At 38.9% G+C, this 15954-nt stretch overlaps 1 protein-coding gene and 1 long non-coding RNA gene across 2 annotated transcripts in view; both read right to left on the bottom strand.

Moving 5' to 3' along the window:
- LOC140139898 (uncharacterized) overlaps nucleotides 1–15954 on the bottom strand; it is a 280876-nt gene that overhangs the window by 204478 nt on the left and 60444 nt on the right. The window lies entirely within an intron of this gene.
- Nucleotides 1–15954, bottom strand: part of LOC140139584 (kinesin-like protein KIF14) — a 69651-nt gene that overhangs the window by 6291 nt on the left and 47406 nt on the right. Inside the window, exons 21-25 of the mRNA XM_072161289.1 lie at nucleotides 15473–15646; nucleotides 14571–14677; nucleotides 12623–12741; nucleotides 11059–11280; nucleotides 8734–8924 (exon numbers count right to left, since the gene is read on the bottom strand). Coding sequence (XP_072017390.1) covers nucleotides 8734–8924; nucleotides 11059–11280; nucleotides 12623–12741; nucleotides 14571–14677; nucleotides 15473–15646 — 813 coding nt within the window. The remainder of the gene's footprint in view (nucleotides 1–8733; nucleotides 8925–11058; nucleotides 11281–12622; nucleotides 12742–14570; nucleotides 14678–15472; nucleotides 15647–15954) is intronic.

Raw genomic sequence — 15954 nt, 5'->3', positions numbered from 1 at the left:
TATTCTCTTTTCTTTAAATACTGGCCTGCATAATTGAATCAAGACAACCATGCAAATGTCTCTAAGGCCACATCTGCCAAGCTAAAGTCTCCACCTCTGTCAGCGCAGGTGGGTGGCCTTGCGTTCTTTGTGTCAACAGCCACAAAATGTGAGATGGTGAAGTCGATTGCAAAGTGAGGGTGAGATTGAGCCCTTAAAGTGCATCAAACTTGCCACAAGGATTTTGCATCCCAGAAGTTGGCCAGAACACCAGGGGACTGACAAGCTGGGCATTGAAAAAGAGTTTTTGGAGCATGACCCAGAAACTTGGTCCATCCAGCAATGACGACTTTCAGAAGCGGATGGAAATTGTTAAGAACATTTATAGTGACAAATGACCATGCAGAGTGGCACTGGTACAGGAGTTTAACAAACACATTACACACGATGAAGACCAGCTGCAGTTCTTGCTGCAAGTTGTATTGGATCATCGGCGGCGCGGCGCCAGTTTCCTGACAGCAGAAAGTCCACGTTGGCAGATTCTCAGTCGCAATGTCAGATATCAGAAGTATGACCTGTTATCTAGTTTAATGAAAGTAACCAAGTGGAATCTTTTGTTATTAATATGTTAAACTAGTTGCTGTTGATGCAATTACAAAGATTTAGTACATCAAGAGACACTCTGTTTTGTTAATAGGCCCTGAAAAATTGCTCAAAATGGCCAACTGACATACAGTAAATGGGCCAAATGGCACAAAGTACCATATTTGGTTGATCTTAAAACAATAATGGAAGTAAATACAAGACATCTAGTACTATATATGTGTTCAACTAGTTAGTGTTAATGCAAAAACAAATATTTAGTATCAGGAGACACTGTGTTTTGAAAATAGACCCTTGTAAAATAGCCCGAAATGGCCGACTGACACACAGTATTTCAGGGTCAAATGGCACAAAGTACCATATTTGGTTGATCTTAACACAATAATGGAAGTAATAACAAGACATCTAGTGTTATATATGTGTTGAACTACTTATTGTTAATGCAATTACAAAGATTCAGTACCAAGAGACACTGTATTTTGAAAATAGACCCTTGTAAAAATGCCCGAAATGGCAGATACACAGTATTTTCTGGGTATTAATGTCACAAAGTACCATATTTGGTTGAATTTTAAACAATAATGAATGACAAAACAAGATATTTTTTGTTATTTATATGTTTAAGTAGTTAATGTTAATGCTTTTACAAAGTTTTGAGCATCATGATATTCTCTTTTTTTTAAATACTGGCCTTCATAATTGAATCAAGACAACCATGCAAATGTCTCTAAGGCCACATCTGCCAAGCTAAAGTCTCCACCTCTGTCAGCGCAGTTGGGTGGCCTTGCGTTCTTTGTGTCAACAGCCACAAAATGTGAGATGGTGAAGTCGATTGCAAAGTGAGGGTGAGATTGAGCCCTTAAAGTGCATCAAACTTGCCACAAGGATTTTGCATCCCAGAAGTTGGCCAGAACACCAGGGGACTGACAAGCTGGGCATTGAAAAAGAGTTTTTGGAGCATGACCCAGAAACTTGGTCCATCCAGCAATGACGACTTTCAGAAGCGGATGGAAATTGTTAAGAACATTTATAGTGACAAATGACCATGCAGAGTGGCACTGGTACAGGAGTTTAACAAACACATTACACACGATGAAGACCAGCTGCAGTTCTTGCTGCAAGTTGTATTGGATCATCGGCGGCGCGAAGCGCCAGTTTCCTGACAGCAGAAAGTCAACGTTGGCAGATTCTCAGTCGCAATGTCAGATATCAGAAGTATGACCTGTTATCTAGTTTAATGAAAGTAACCAAGTGGAATCTTTTGTTATTAATATGTTAAACTAGTTGCTGTTGATGCAATTACAAAGATTTAGTACATCAAGAGACACTCTGTTTTGTTAATAGGCCCTGAAAAATTGCTCAAAATGGCCAACTGACATACAGATGGGCCAAATGGCACAAAGTACCATATTTGGTTGATCTTAAAACAATAATGGAAGTAAATACAAGACATCTAGTACTATATATGTGTTCAACTAGTTAGTGTTAATGCAAAAACAAATATTTAGTATCAGGAGACACTGTGTTTTGAAAATAGACCCTTGTAAAATAGCCCGAAATGGCCGACTGACACACAGTATTTCAGGGTCAAATGGCACAAAGTACCATATTTGGTTGATCTTAACACAATAATGGAAGTAATAACAAGACATCTAGTGTTATATATGTGTTGAACTACTTATTGTTAATGCAATTACAAAGATTCAGTACCAAGAGACACTGTATTTTGAAAATAGACCCTTGTAAAAATGCCCGAAATGGCAGATACACAGTATTTTCTGGGTATTAATGTCACAAAGTACCATATTTGGTTGAATTTAAAACAATAATGAATGACAAAACAAGATATTTTTTGTTATTTATATGTTTAAGTAGTTAATGTTAATGCTTTTACAAAGTTTTGAGCATCATGATATTCTCTTTTTTTTAAATACTGGCCTTCATAATTGCTCAAAATGGCCGACAAGCAGTATTTAGCAGTGCATGGCACGAAATGCCATTTTTGGTCTGGTTTAAATTAACAGTGGAAGTAAATACAAGACATCTTTTGCTATTTGTATGTTAAACTAGTTATTGTTAATGCAATTACAAAGATTGAGTATCAAGAAACACTTTATTTTGAAAATACACCTTTGTAAACTTGCTCAAAAATGTCCGATGGCTAATATTCTGCCAATTCGCGAACACATTGAGGGCTCGTGAGCTACCTCTAAATCATATTCAATATTTCTGAAAATTTCAGAGAATAAGTTTTTCATCCAGGATCACCATTTGAAGGGGTGAGAAAATTGTATTTCAGACTTTTGAAAAATAAGAACCACCCTAATCCACATACATCATGGGAATCAAATACCAAATCCTGGACGGGGATGACCACATACACTGCGTCCCAATCCGCACAAGACAGATGCAAATGGAGGCTCATCACAAGACTGGCTGGAGCCCACCCCCATGATGAGGATGGTACCTGAGGTGAGGTGAGGGTGATTTAGACCAATCAGCTGCTTTGGAGCAAGAAACTTGACCATGTTTTCATTTCACCCAGAGGTATCCAAATGTCCATCTTGTCTCAAGTTAAAGAAATGCCATGTTGGATTTTGCAGTGGCAGACTCAAATCGCTCACGCTAAGCTAATCCTGTGGGGCATATACACACATGTAGAAGGGCTATGTTTCCATACACAACTGCATAAAAATGGACGCAAATGCACCAATTTGAATCTGCCACTGCGAAATCCAACATGATGAATAAGAATATCAACTGCAAAATCTGCTCTAACCCATGTGATGCTGATGCAATTGAATGTACTCAGTGCTTCCAATGGATCTACTACCAATGTGAAACGATCAACCCAGCTGAAACTGTTTAATTTGAACTTGACCCTGCAATCTCCTGGCAATAGAGACAGCCAACTTCATCCATGGCACAACTAATACAGCAGTTCCTCTACTTTGTGAGTCTGATTGGATTATCAAAGTGGCGAGTTGTGTATGGGTGAATTGTGTAGGGTGAGTTGTAAGGTGAGTTGTGTTTGTTGTACCATCATGCTTGTCACTAGAGAAGCGGGAGAAATAAGGGAATTTGAATGAAGGCCTTCAGGTAACATCTAGTTCAGTGGTATGAGCGTCCACTTAAGAAACAGGAGGTCCCAGGTTCAATTCCCAGTTGATAAGAGATTAGTAATTGTGCATCCCATTATCACGGTTGTTTGATGGGATCATTTATTAGTTTTTCAAACAAAACATAACGTACAACCAAATTTTAGGCTTAAACAGCTAAAAGCGATAGCATGCTAATGTATACAGATGATTTTGTGTCATTTGCAACTTTAATTTCCCCTCTTTTACAGAATTATTCACTTTTATAGCGTTTTTTAAAGCTTTTTCGGATATAAAATGTGCCTATCAATGACAAAATTGGTGGTGCTATTCAGTTACTGGAAATTACTCTTTCAAGCTTTTATTACAAATAATTTCTTTTATTGTTTGATAAAATATGTTTATAAAATTTCTTTGTTGCTTGTTTCACCTATTCCAGCTGTTTTAATGGCAGTTAATAATGAAGCCAATTCTATATACATCAAACAACCGTGATTACCTTGTGTATAAAGTACCTTATTTGTCAAATGTGTATTTTATAAAAAAAAGGTGAGACTTTTACCATTAAACTACGCTAAACTTGCAATTTTATAGTCTTCTGACTTCCTTAAAAATCTTCTTGTAAGCCACAGTGGAAACTGGGCTGGCCACAACATAACATAGCTGCTACTTATTTTCAAGCTCAAAGTTGCATATATGTGATTCAATGCAAGCAATGGCTGCACTTTAGATTAGATTCACTGAATAAACTACAACAACCACAACCCACATCACACCTCACAAAATATGAAATAACAATTCGACCTCTAAGTCGCTCCAAAATTACTCCACTATCTGCAACAGATACAATAGCTACAACAACTCACCCTACAACTCACCCAAGCACAACTCGCCATTTAGCCATCCCCGAGTCTGATGGCCCTGATCCTGCTACATTTGGTATAATTTTTGTTAATAAGCATGCTACTAGGCCTGTCAGCTGATATGTCTGATTTTAACATACAGGTTTGAGGAAAAGGAGACGGTAGAGTGACGACGGCCAACAATGTGAATGAACATCATGAAAGCAAGAATTGTAATAATTACCGCTCCTGTCACAATTCTGATTAAGTCCCATGGATGTGGTGATGAAATATAAAAATAAGTCACTATTTTGTTGAGAGAACAAAACTTCTCCAGAAAGAAAAAGAGACTGAGGAGAGATAAAAGGAACAGTAAACATCAGTAAACAAACTGCTCATGCTCAGGACTATATTGTCAAACTTGAAACCAAGATTAACAGACTGGTCTGGACATCAATTTTATAACATGTAGGAGAGCTCATCATATTTTATCCATGTGGTTGTGACACCAAAATTTTATATATTTTACCACTTTGCAACTTGGGTGCTGAGATTCAAGCTCTGCGTGGTAAATTTTAGTTGTGTTCTCGTGCGTTTATCTTCAATATGCATTTGCTATTGAGAGCAAATGAACTTCAATTGTACTTGAACTTCGGTGAAGATACAGAGGACGGTAGCCATGACATTGTTGATATAGTGTTACCAGTGGACATGAGCCTGAGTCATCTATAGACACAACTCATATTATTTCAAGATTTAATTTCACCGTTTTCTGTTGTGTTTTGGGAAACTCGTTTGGCATCGAGAACCAAGTATTTTCAACATCATGGATCATCTACGCTACATTGATCGCATCAAGCTACTGCTACGATGAAGACTGAATTTGTGTGAACATTTCATCGTCTGAATTTCAAGTTATTTACGCCGTGGATCTCATCGTCGTATGAACATTTGCGTATACCGTAACAAGCCGGTAACAGGAAAGACAACTGTGCACAATGTTTTTCGCAATCACACAAAAGCTAATATTTTGGCAGTTATAAAAACATCAGTAAACAAACTGCTCATGCTCAGGCCTATATTACCAAACTTGAAACCAAGATTAACAGACTTGAGGACAATGAGCGCACTTTCAAAATTCAAATTGCGTCTTTTTCTGGCAGCAGTGATAAATTTTCCATACCTGTTCTGCAAAAACGTACACACACAAACCACACAATGCTTGATATTCATGGCAAGAATCATTGGAGAGCTGAGCATAGCAATAGATACCAAGGTTACGACCTTGCTTCAACAACCCAGCAACAGCAAATTCCATCCACAACCTCACATGAGTTGTCCTACAAAATTAGCTGCAACAATTTAGTGGACCGTCATAAAAGTGTTGATAAGCTGGTGACAAGGATGAACTCCATTGGAAATCGATATTTTGAAAGACAAAATTCAGAGGATTGAAGATAGGAGTGATGTATCTCGAATACCACCATCCCAACCATACTACTGCAACTTGTGACCTCAAGGCCACCTTGTACAGACCAGTTATCCTGTCATTGCTACTGGTTTCAACCAGCCTATATGTTTTTGGAACAATATCCGACACTTTAGGCAGAGAACTTGAGTCTTGCAGACAGTGGCTGGTTGACAACAAATTGTCCCTACACCTTGGTAAAACAGAATCTATTCTTTTATATAGTTCTAAACTCAGACTGAGTAGGGTGGATAAATTTGAAGTTTCTTGTGATGGTAAAATTATTAATCCCACCAACTCTGTCAAGTACCTTGGAATTACTCTTAATAAAGATCTAAGTGGTGAAAGTATTGCAAAGTCAGTAATCAAAAAAGTGTGTACTAGATTTAATCATATGCAGTTGTTTCACCAACAGTGCAATCATTTGTATGTAATTAATATTTTATTCTATAATGAACCTCAATGGAAATAAGCCCTTTTTAAGGCCTCTCTTGGGCTATCCTTAGCATCCTATGTTTTTTTAAAATATGTTGTGTAGTGTATTTTATTGTAATTATATATATATTGTTCTGGTGTATTGTAGTTATGTGTTGAATTGCCATCTATCTAGCAGCAAATCAGCCCTACCTAATCTAAAACCAAGGATCAAGGCAACAGCTTGGAGAACATGTAACAGCCTAAGCAAGATCTGGAAGTCTGCTCTACCAAAGAAATTAAAACTGCTGGTTTTCAGTGCAACAGCGGAGTCTGTGTTAACATATGGATGCGAAGCCTGGACCAAAACTAAAAAACTATCTAAAGAGCTGGACGGCTGTTACACTCGAATGCTTAGGGCAGTGTACAACATCCATTGGAAGCAGCAAATAAACAACATAGAGTTGTATGGTGACCTTCAAAGACTGTCAGAGAAGATCAGAGAAAGGAGAACACGCTTCGCTGGACACTGCTTCAGGAGAAAGTGTGAACCTGTTGCCAACCTGATAACCTGGACACCCAAACATGAAATAAAAAACCCTGTTCATCATCATCATCAGTCGGCTGCGGAGCAGGCGACTACAAGATTTCTCCAACTGTTAAGGGCAAGCGAAACAATTTTGTTTGGCTGCAGCATCCCTTCAGTATCTCCCAGGAGGTGCTGTACGTACTGTAAGTACAGTGTCCACGGCCGTCCCGGTTTCCTCTTCCCATGTGGTGGAATATAAAGGGCATGTTCTTTCACTGGCTCGTCATCTTCTAGACGCAGAAGATGGCCAAGAAATTTGAGTTGATGAATCTTGACTCTGGCAACCAGTGGAGTGGTGTTGGTCAGATTGTAGATGGTTTCATTTGGGATCCGATCCACACGCTTGATGTTTAACATGACTTTGTAGCAAGATGTTGCAAATGCATTGATCTTGTTTTCCATGTCCATAGTGACACAAGTTGTCTCAAACAGCTTGATTTTTGTTCCGATTGGCAGGGATGAGCTTCTCCAAAGGCGTTCCAGTTTCCAGAAAGCAGCCCAGGCTAGTGCTTTTCTTCTTTTTAGGTCTCTAACACTAGAGCCCATCTTGGAACCCAAGTTCTGTGACATGGTTGATGGTACTACCATAGACTTCAAGTGCTGGCTGGGCGTTACAGTTTGCAGTCATATATTCTGTTAGACCACCCCTTACATATGTAGATGTACTCAAGCAGGACACAGGACTAGAAGCATCTGACCTGGGAACAGCGATGCAGGACAGGAGGATATGGAAAGCTGTTGTGGTTCGGAAAAACAACCTGAAATAAGCAAGAACCCCCTGGGCTCAATCACAATATTATTGTATAGAGTGATTGCCCAGAAATCCAGAGGGTCTGGGCTCAAATCCACATCAAGGATAATTTTCCACATATCCGCAATAATGCTTGTCAGCCCGAAAGACACAACTAGCAAATCTGATCGTATATGCGTAGTCTTTGACATACAATGTGAAGATTATATGAATCACAGTACATTGGGGAGACAGAACGACCACTATGTATACGCTTGAAAGATCACAATCGTGGGGGTTCATCGGTTGGGTTACACATGAAAACTCAGTCATCAATACAAACTGGAAAAAGTGGACAACACAGACTCCAGATGGTTCCAGTGGGGAGTGAAAGAATCCATATATATTGCTGCTCATAACCGGTATCTCAATAAGGACAGAGACCGCCACCACCTACCAGCCGCTACCAACCTGTCATCATGTCACATGACTCTGATGTCACATCTAAGTCACATGACTAAAATCCCGCTCCAGTAAAGCACTCTTGAAAAAGTCTAGTCGGATGATGGATGAAAATTTGATTAAGCCAAATTTTTTCTTAGTTGTGTGACAAGTTCAAATTCACCCCAACAAGAATGATTTTGTTTGTGATATAACTCTGAACAATATACTTTGTTTGAAATCACAGACAAGAGAGATACAGACCGCGTGCAATCAGTCAAAGTCTCAGCATCAGCCGATAATGAGGGCCGATTGTTTCATGAAATGTAACAGGTGAGACTGCTACGCAATTACCGCGTATTTTCACGGTCTATCACGTAATCGCGAAAGCACGCAACGCATACGCGAAGGCACACAGCGCTGGCGTGATTGTTAGACACAGCACGGTCGAACAATCGGCTCTCATGAATAAGCCAGAACTCACATCATACAAAAAACGGGGACTTTGACTGCTTGTACACGGTCTGTATCTCTCTCGTCTGTGATTACAATATAATAATCATCATTACCTGCATCATTTTGCTCAGATGACTGGCAACCTTTCTGCAAGAATCTTGGATTTGTTCTGTAAAATCCCTAACCAGGCTACAATCTAGCTCAGCTAAATGACTGCACCATAACGTGGCAACACTGGACAACTCATTCATGGCAATGGTGGCTTGAAGTAAGGCTTGGTTGGGGTCTGTTGTGTGGTCATCTCCTATGAATAAAAGAAACAATATTTTCGTTTAAAAAGGTAGACTCTGGGAAAATTCATGGTGACAGTACTTCTTTTACAGTGGATAAATCATATTTGAAGTGCCCCATTTCAGTTAAATGCACTAGAGAGCAATGAAAACCCATTATTTTAATTTCTTTTAAGAAATATTAAAATATTAAAATATGTTATTACAATATGTGACACGATCTGGTCCATGGGGGCCAAAGGCGGCAAATTGGAAACTGAGATAAAGGCAAAAAATATGGAGTAAAAAACAATCAAATACATAAGAAAATACACATCTCAAACCTCATAACTTTAGAACCAAGTATGCTAGACCTTTGGTGTTTTCAGTATAATAATGATAGCCTAATGTTACTACAAGGTAATAATTATAGTAACTCAATTTTCAAAAATGCCTCCTTTGGCCCCCATGGAGCAGATTGTGTCACATATGTGTACATCCATATCAAAACGATGCACTTGTCGGATGCTACATGTGTCTCATTTCATATAATAGCTAGGAATACAGAACAGACTCAATTCAAGTGGAGGTCACTTCAAATAATCCCCAAGTGACATGGTTAAGGAATGTTTTCTGTATTCTTAAACCATGTGACTTGGGGATGATTTGAAGTGACCTCCACTTGAAATGTGTCTGGTATTCATTCCTAGCTATTGTGTGAAATGAGACACATGTAGCAGCCGACAAGTGCATCCTTTTGATATGGATGTACACATAAGTTAATTATTATTACATAATCTGGCCATGTTACACTCAGGAAATTATATTTGTAACTTCATAACTTGTTTTGAGATGAAAAAAGTGAAATAAATTGATATTAAATCACCAAACCGAGGATCAAAATGGCAGATTGTTGTGTGTATTCGCTGGCGTAGTGCACATTAGAATAAGACTGTTGCTATGTCAACTGGCTCACACTTTCTTTGATACGAACCACTGATCGAAATGATCACAACACAAAGCCTATGGTATATCATAATTCGGAATAGGTGTACGAGCCTTGGCTTGAACCAGTAACCAATGGATACTAACGTGCATTACATCAACGAATAGCCGTATATGACACACAGTGCGAAATATGCCTACAAACCGAGGTTGCTATTTTCAATGCACAATAGCTAGTGTATCTCTCAAATGCATTTGGCATGCAATTAGGACATATTGCAGACAGTGTTCGATTTACCGCCTGCATACCTGCACCAGTGCATGTAACATTCCCTCTGTGCATGCAGCTTTTCACTACCTGCCTGCCTAGTGCCTGCACGCGTGCATGTACGATTTTAGCGCTAGCGATATGACAAGGCCAATATACAAAAGTAAACAAGCAGTTAGTCCGATTTGGAAAAACCCAACTATTTTTAGCGCAACATCCTGACTTCATTAGAAGGGCTGGCGCAAATCGCGCAATTGACAATTCCCGATACCCCTATCATGTGAGAACTGTCACTTTTCCCCTAGTCTTCTACACAGCCAGTTTGCGTCGGTCTGATACTCGTCGATCCTAACGAACATTCACGATAGCCACATACAGTCTGGTCCGAGACTATGACTTCCCTTAGAGGGGCTAGCGTAATGTGACGTCATCCACCAATTCCAGATACCCTCGCACATGTAGAAGCTGTCATTTTCATTTCATTGAAAAAAACACACCAGAATTTAAACCGTGGGAAATATTTGTTTACGTACGGAAAATAATCATAATAATGTCCAGCAAAAAAGGAAATAGCTCAAAAAACACTTCATTCTGGAAATCGTGCACCTCGTCGGCGACTAGTTCTAGAACAGATGAAACCACAGCATCCAGTATTTTGGCTAAGAAATCGGCGAGTGATCGGCATAAAAATGACACTGACAGTGGAGCCGGGAATATTATTACAAGCTTTAACTGACAATGATTGTGATTCAATGTGATTTTATGTTTGCTTTAATTTTGGTGCATGCACACTTTTTGCTGTGCATGTAGAAATTTTGGGCTACATGCACCAGTGCAGGTAGGAAAAAATTTGTAAATCGGACACTGATTGCAGACCTCTGCAAACAAAATAATGGTGCTAGTCTTCAGCTCCGTCCACAGACTAAATGCAAAAGTCTTACATTTGTCCTCCTTACCTTGAGAAGAGAAAGCCTCATCGTTATTGCATCTATGTTGTTGCACTGCAGACGTAGCTGCATGTATCCTACTCATGGCACTCAAAAGTTTGTCAGCAAAACTTTCTTCCCTGGTTCCATGCTGACTTATCTTGGCAAGCACTAGCTTCAATGATTCCATGCAGAGAACCGGCAAATTTGTGACTGGCATGACCCACTCTGACGGTAATGGGGAGAAGTTACCTTAATAAAAATGAATATAAAACAGGCTTAATTATGCGTTTCAGCATACGCATTTGTGATCGTACACCACAAATGAGCCGTAAATTTGGCCCCTGTCAATTTTGTTTTATTTCATGTTTCGAAAATATATATCATAAGCTTTAAAATGGTATATCATTTGACTTCAAACGATATCCAGAAGCGGGGTTATGTTTTGTTGAACTTTGCTCCTTCAACAAAATGGTACCTTTTTTCGGTTCTACTTGTCTCTTTTTCCAAATTGCTGGTAATAAATATCAAACAGTCATAATTGGCGGTCATTTCAAATCATCCCCAAGTCAACAAGATTCAGGAATGTCCTCTCATTGATTGTTGGTTATACATACCTAGACCAAATACAATGGTTTGTAACCCCCCCCCTCTTGAACAGGAATTAGCCAAAGCAAGCAAAGACCAGAGCTATTAAGAATTCTATAGATATAGATCGAAGCTTATTATCCTCTTCAACAATAGGATTATTGATTGGTTTAAAAGGTGTTTGACTAGTACTATTAAAATGAGATACATGTCGCACCAACTTAAGGTATCTATGAATACGACCTTCATGCACATTTTACACTGTAACCCAGAATACAATTTAGGACATTTACGGCTCATTCGTGGTGTGCGGTCACATCTACACATTTCTCTCAACAATTTCTCAGTTGCTTGCCTTATTCCTTTTTAAAGGAATTTTGATTAAGAACCTTTTATAAACAGCTTCCTTTGCCAACCCTTGTGACTTGCCCAGATTTTTGGGAATGAAACCATATTATATATATTTCTAATGTATCAGAGTTACAATTGTATTTTAATGATGTTTTAACCAAAATTCTTTTAGAATTTGACATCCTAAAAATTTGGAAAAAAAAACCCCAACAAAACAAAACAAAAAACAAAACAAAAAAACAAACAAACATACTTTTTTCACTTTTTAAACTGATCTATAACATGAATGAAGTGAACTGCCCCAGCAGTTGACCCTGGTTTGAATTCCCTACTTCTTGCATTTATATAGGTCGTAGCTACTATGAGCAATTTACGGGGAGTGACTACTTATATAGGTTAAAATTTCAACCTGCCTAATAATGAAGCTCCCATGCCGAGTGATTAAGGCAAAGGTCTTGTAAACCTGGGGTCCTGGGTTCAATTCCTGGACGGGATTACCTTTCCTACTTGTCTCCTTTGTTATTTGTGATGTTGAACCAGGTGGCCAATTATGTTTATTATAATTTAACTCAACCAGGCCACTGTTTTTCATCTAAATAACTCTACTCCTCAGTGAAAAGTGAGAGACAAGCAAAGAATTGTTTTATAGCCTCACCTTGAAGACTTGCACTTGATCCAGGTCTTGAAGATGGAGCACTACTGCAGCTGACAGTTAATCCACGTAACCTGGCAAGTGGCCATGGGCTGCAAACACTGCTGCTGCTGCTTGCAACTCTGCAAAATACCAAACACTTATAGGTTAATAAAATGCATATCGCTTGCTGAGAAGGAAATTACCCAAAATAATGCACACATACTGAGATGTTGATTCACCTACTGAGCGACAAGTGTGAAAGAAGCTGGTAAATAGTATACCAGCATTTCTATATTCTCAAAATCAGTACAATTTTACCAGCAGACAGGGCCGTCGCTAGAGGGGGGGTGTGACACCCCCCCAATCGTCAAATCCGTCGGCAAAATCGTGCCGTCGTCGGCAAATTGCAAAGAAAGGGAGAAGGAGGAAAAGGAAAGAGGGGAAGGAGGAAAAGAGGAAAGAAGAGAAGAGAAGAGAAGAGAAGAGAAGAGAAGAGAAGAGAAGAGAAGAGAAGAGAAGAGAAGAGAAGAGAAGAGAAGAGAAGAGAAGAGAAAAGGGAAAAAGGGAGAAAAAGAGGAGAGAAAAAAGTTAAATTGCACGTATAGTAGGCCTATGCCTAAAAAACATGCAGTCGGGTCGATCGGAAGTAGGTCTTATAATAGGCCTGCAATTATTTTAGGCATTGCTTGAAGGCGGGTCCTCGTCCTAAAAGCATTTGAAAATTACTGCCGCCCTTGAAATGCAGGGCCCGTCGTCACATTTTGTCACCAAGTCAGTATTATATTAAGACGGACTCCATGCTGACATCAATACATGCATGCTTTAATATTGTGAGTCTCAAGTCTTGTAAAGCAATGATTTAAATAGTGTAAAAATGCTGCACCAAATGACCTTCATTTTGCAAAATTTCAGAACTTCTGAGGGGGGAACCCCTCGTAGTGGATAAACAAGTGGCCATTTTCGCTTCTGCTTTCAATATTTGCCAGTTTAGCCCCTATAGTTTAACATGTTTTACCAAATTTATACACTTGCAATAATAGGGAAACTTGTCCACGAAAGATTTCAAACTAAAATTGTACACAAAATAGTGCCGAAATGGTCCACCAAATCGCTTCAATTAGGTCTTCATTTTGCAAAAGTTTCTTACTTCTGAGGGGGGGATAAATCCCCCCTCAGACACCCCCCTGCGTTGTGGTCACACAAATGACCATTTCCGCTTCTGTTCTCGACATTTTCACATTTTTGTTTAACACAATTTATAGGCCTACAATAATAGGGGAAAATTCGCGCAAAAGGCTTCATGGACAGCTCATTTCACAAATGTGGGGGCTTTTTCAAACTAAAATTTTACACTCTAATAGTGTCAAAATGGTCCACCAAATTGCTTCAATTGGGTCTTCATTTTGCAAAAGTTTCTTACTTCTGAGGGGGGAATATCCCCCCTCAGACACCCCCTACGTTGTGGTCAATCAAATGACCATTTTCGCTTCTGCTTTCGACATCTAAAATGTCAGTATTCATACTTTGGTGTATTTCGAAATGCCAAGAAGGCATGCCTATGATTCCCAAGGTGTAAAATGAAAACAAAGTCCTCCCCTCCCCAGCTACATGGTGACAACCACTCTTGTATTTGGTATGTCGGCATACAGACGGCTCGTCGGCAATCATTGACTCTTACACCCCCCTAATGAAAAAGGTCTGGCGACGCCCCTGCCAGCAGATTGCTCAAAAATCCCAAAACAAACATACCCACATACATTGGAAAAAATGCATTACTCAGAGATTTTAGCATCTTCTGTTGGTATTATCTGGACAAGTCAAGGTACACAAAGTGTAATTGCACTTGCCAAAAAGTTCCTGCAAAAAACCTAGAAAACAGTACTTTCCTATACATTTTTGAACAGGAAAGTGGGACAAAATCTGAAAGGGTAAAATGCTGATAAATCACACCCTGTGTAATTTGTCTTACCTTTGTCCATGTACAATTGGTGAGGCCAAGATGAAGTCTTTGATCCATTTGTCATGAGAATCATAAAATATTTCTTCTCCATCACTCTCACTGTCATCATTTCCATCCTGAATGCCATGGTGATTAGAAAATAAATAAAAAGTTTGAATTGGTATTGAGACTATCTTCAACATAAATATGACTATATTCAAGTGTAAAAGGTTCTTTTTCTAGATCCAATAAACTTATACTAATTCAGAAATATTTCAATTCCTGTCAGCAATCTTGTTTACTCTGGTCTGGTGTATTTTATGTCATTAATGTTTTAAGAACCGCCAACAATCTTGACTGGTTTGATAACGTCCCCAATACAGTTTATCCAGTTTGTAAGTTCCCTCATCCTTATTCACGGTATCATTCCCTCTACTTCTGACCCAGATTGCTTCCTTTAGAATCCAGTAAAACAACATGCTAACAGAAGCAATCTGGATCAGATTGTAGGGAGAATGAGTCCTTGAAAAAGGATGAGGGAACTTACAAACTGGATTAACTTTATGACAAGGTCATAAACAACCAGCATGAAAGAAGTTTGGCAACATCATCAAAAATAAACCAGACAAAAGTGTTACCAGTTCTAAAAACATCTAAACACAGAAGAACAAGATTGTTATATTTCCAAGTTAGTATCAGTCAGTGTATAAAATTCAGCCAAAAAGCAACTAGTCCGAAAAACATCCTGCTCCTAAAAGTAAACTGTCCGGCCTGAAAGTAAACATGTCAATATATTTTGACTGCATTTGTAGTTGAACACATGTTTTTAGAATTCCAGTATGATGGGTTGGCAACTTTTATTGGTTACCTGCCTGAGTGATTTATGTCAAAACAAGTTATGGTACACCTTTGAGTGCAACACAATTTCTCACCTCGTATAGCTGTCTCATCTGCACCAGTTTCTGCTCAAATTTAGTGAGGGACCAGACAGTAAATATCCCCAGCTTGGTGTTGGTTACTTTAATCCTTGTAGAGCTGCTTTCTGGTGCATTCACTGAGTCATTCTCATCCTCCTCATCTGTGGTAGAGTTATGTCTGCTGAACACCTGATGATGGCAATTACACAAGATTTGAATAGGATTATAGTTTTCAATGTTATGCAGAGTTGTTACGGGTTATGACTTGTGACTGGGGGTAAAATGAGGTGACTGACTGACTCAAATAACTCGACCTATTCACTTTGTACAGTGACTTGAATTTACTTGATTTGAGCTAAAAAATAGTCCAAATGAGCCGATATTTAAACTCTTTATACAAACCATAGTTGTTCAAACTCCAAATAATGTTTTTGTGGAGTATCCGCCTCTTGTCCCTTTCATAAAAAAAAACCTCGTTTAGAGTCAATTATGCTTGT

This window comes from Amphiura filiformis, chromosome 18, assembly GCF_039555335.1.
Source record: "Amphiura filiformis chromosome 18, Afil_fr2py, whole genome shotgun sequence".
Taxonomy (NCBI): Eukaryota; Metazoa; Echinodermata; class Ophiuroidea; order Amphilepidida; family Amphiuridae; genus Amphiura; species Amphiura filiformis.
The sequence above is the reverse complement of the archived record's forward strand: the minus strand, read 5'-3'. Positions and strand labels throughout refer to the sequence as shown.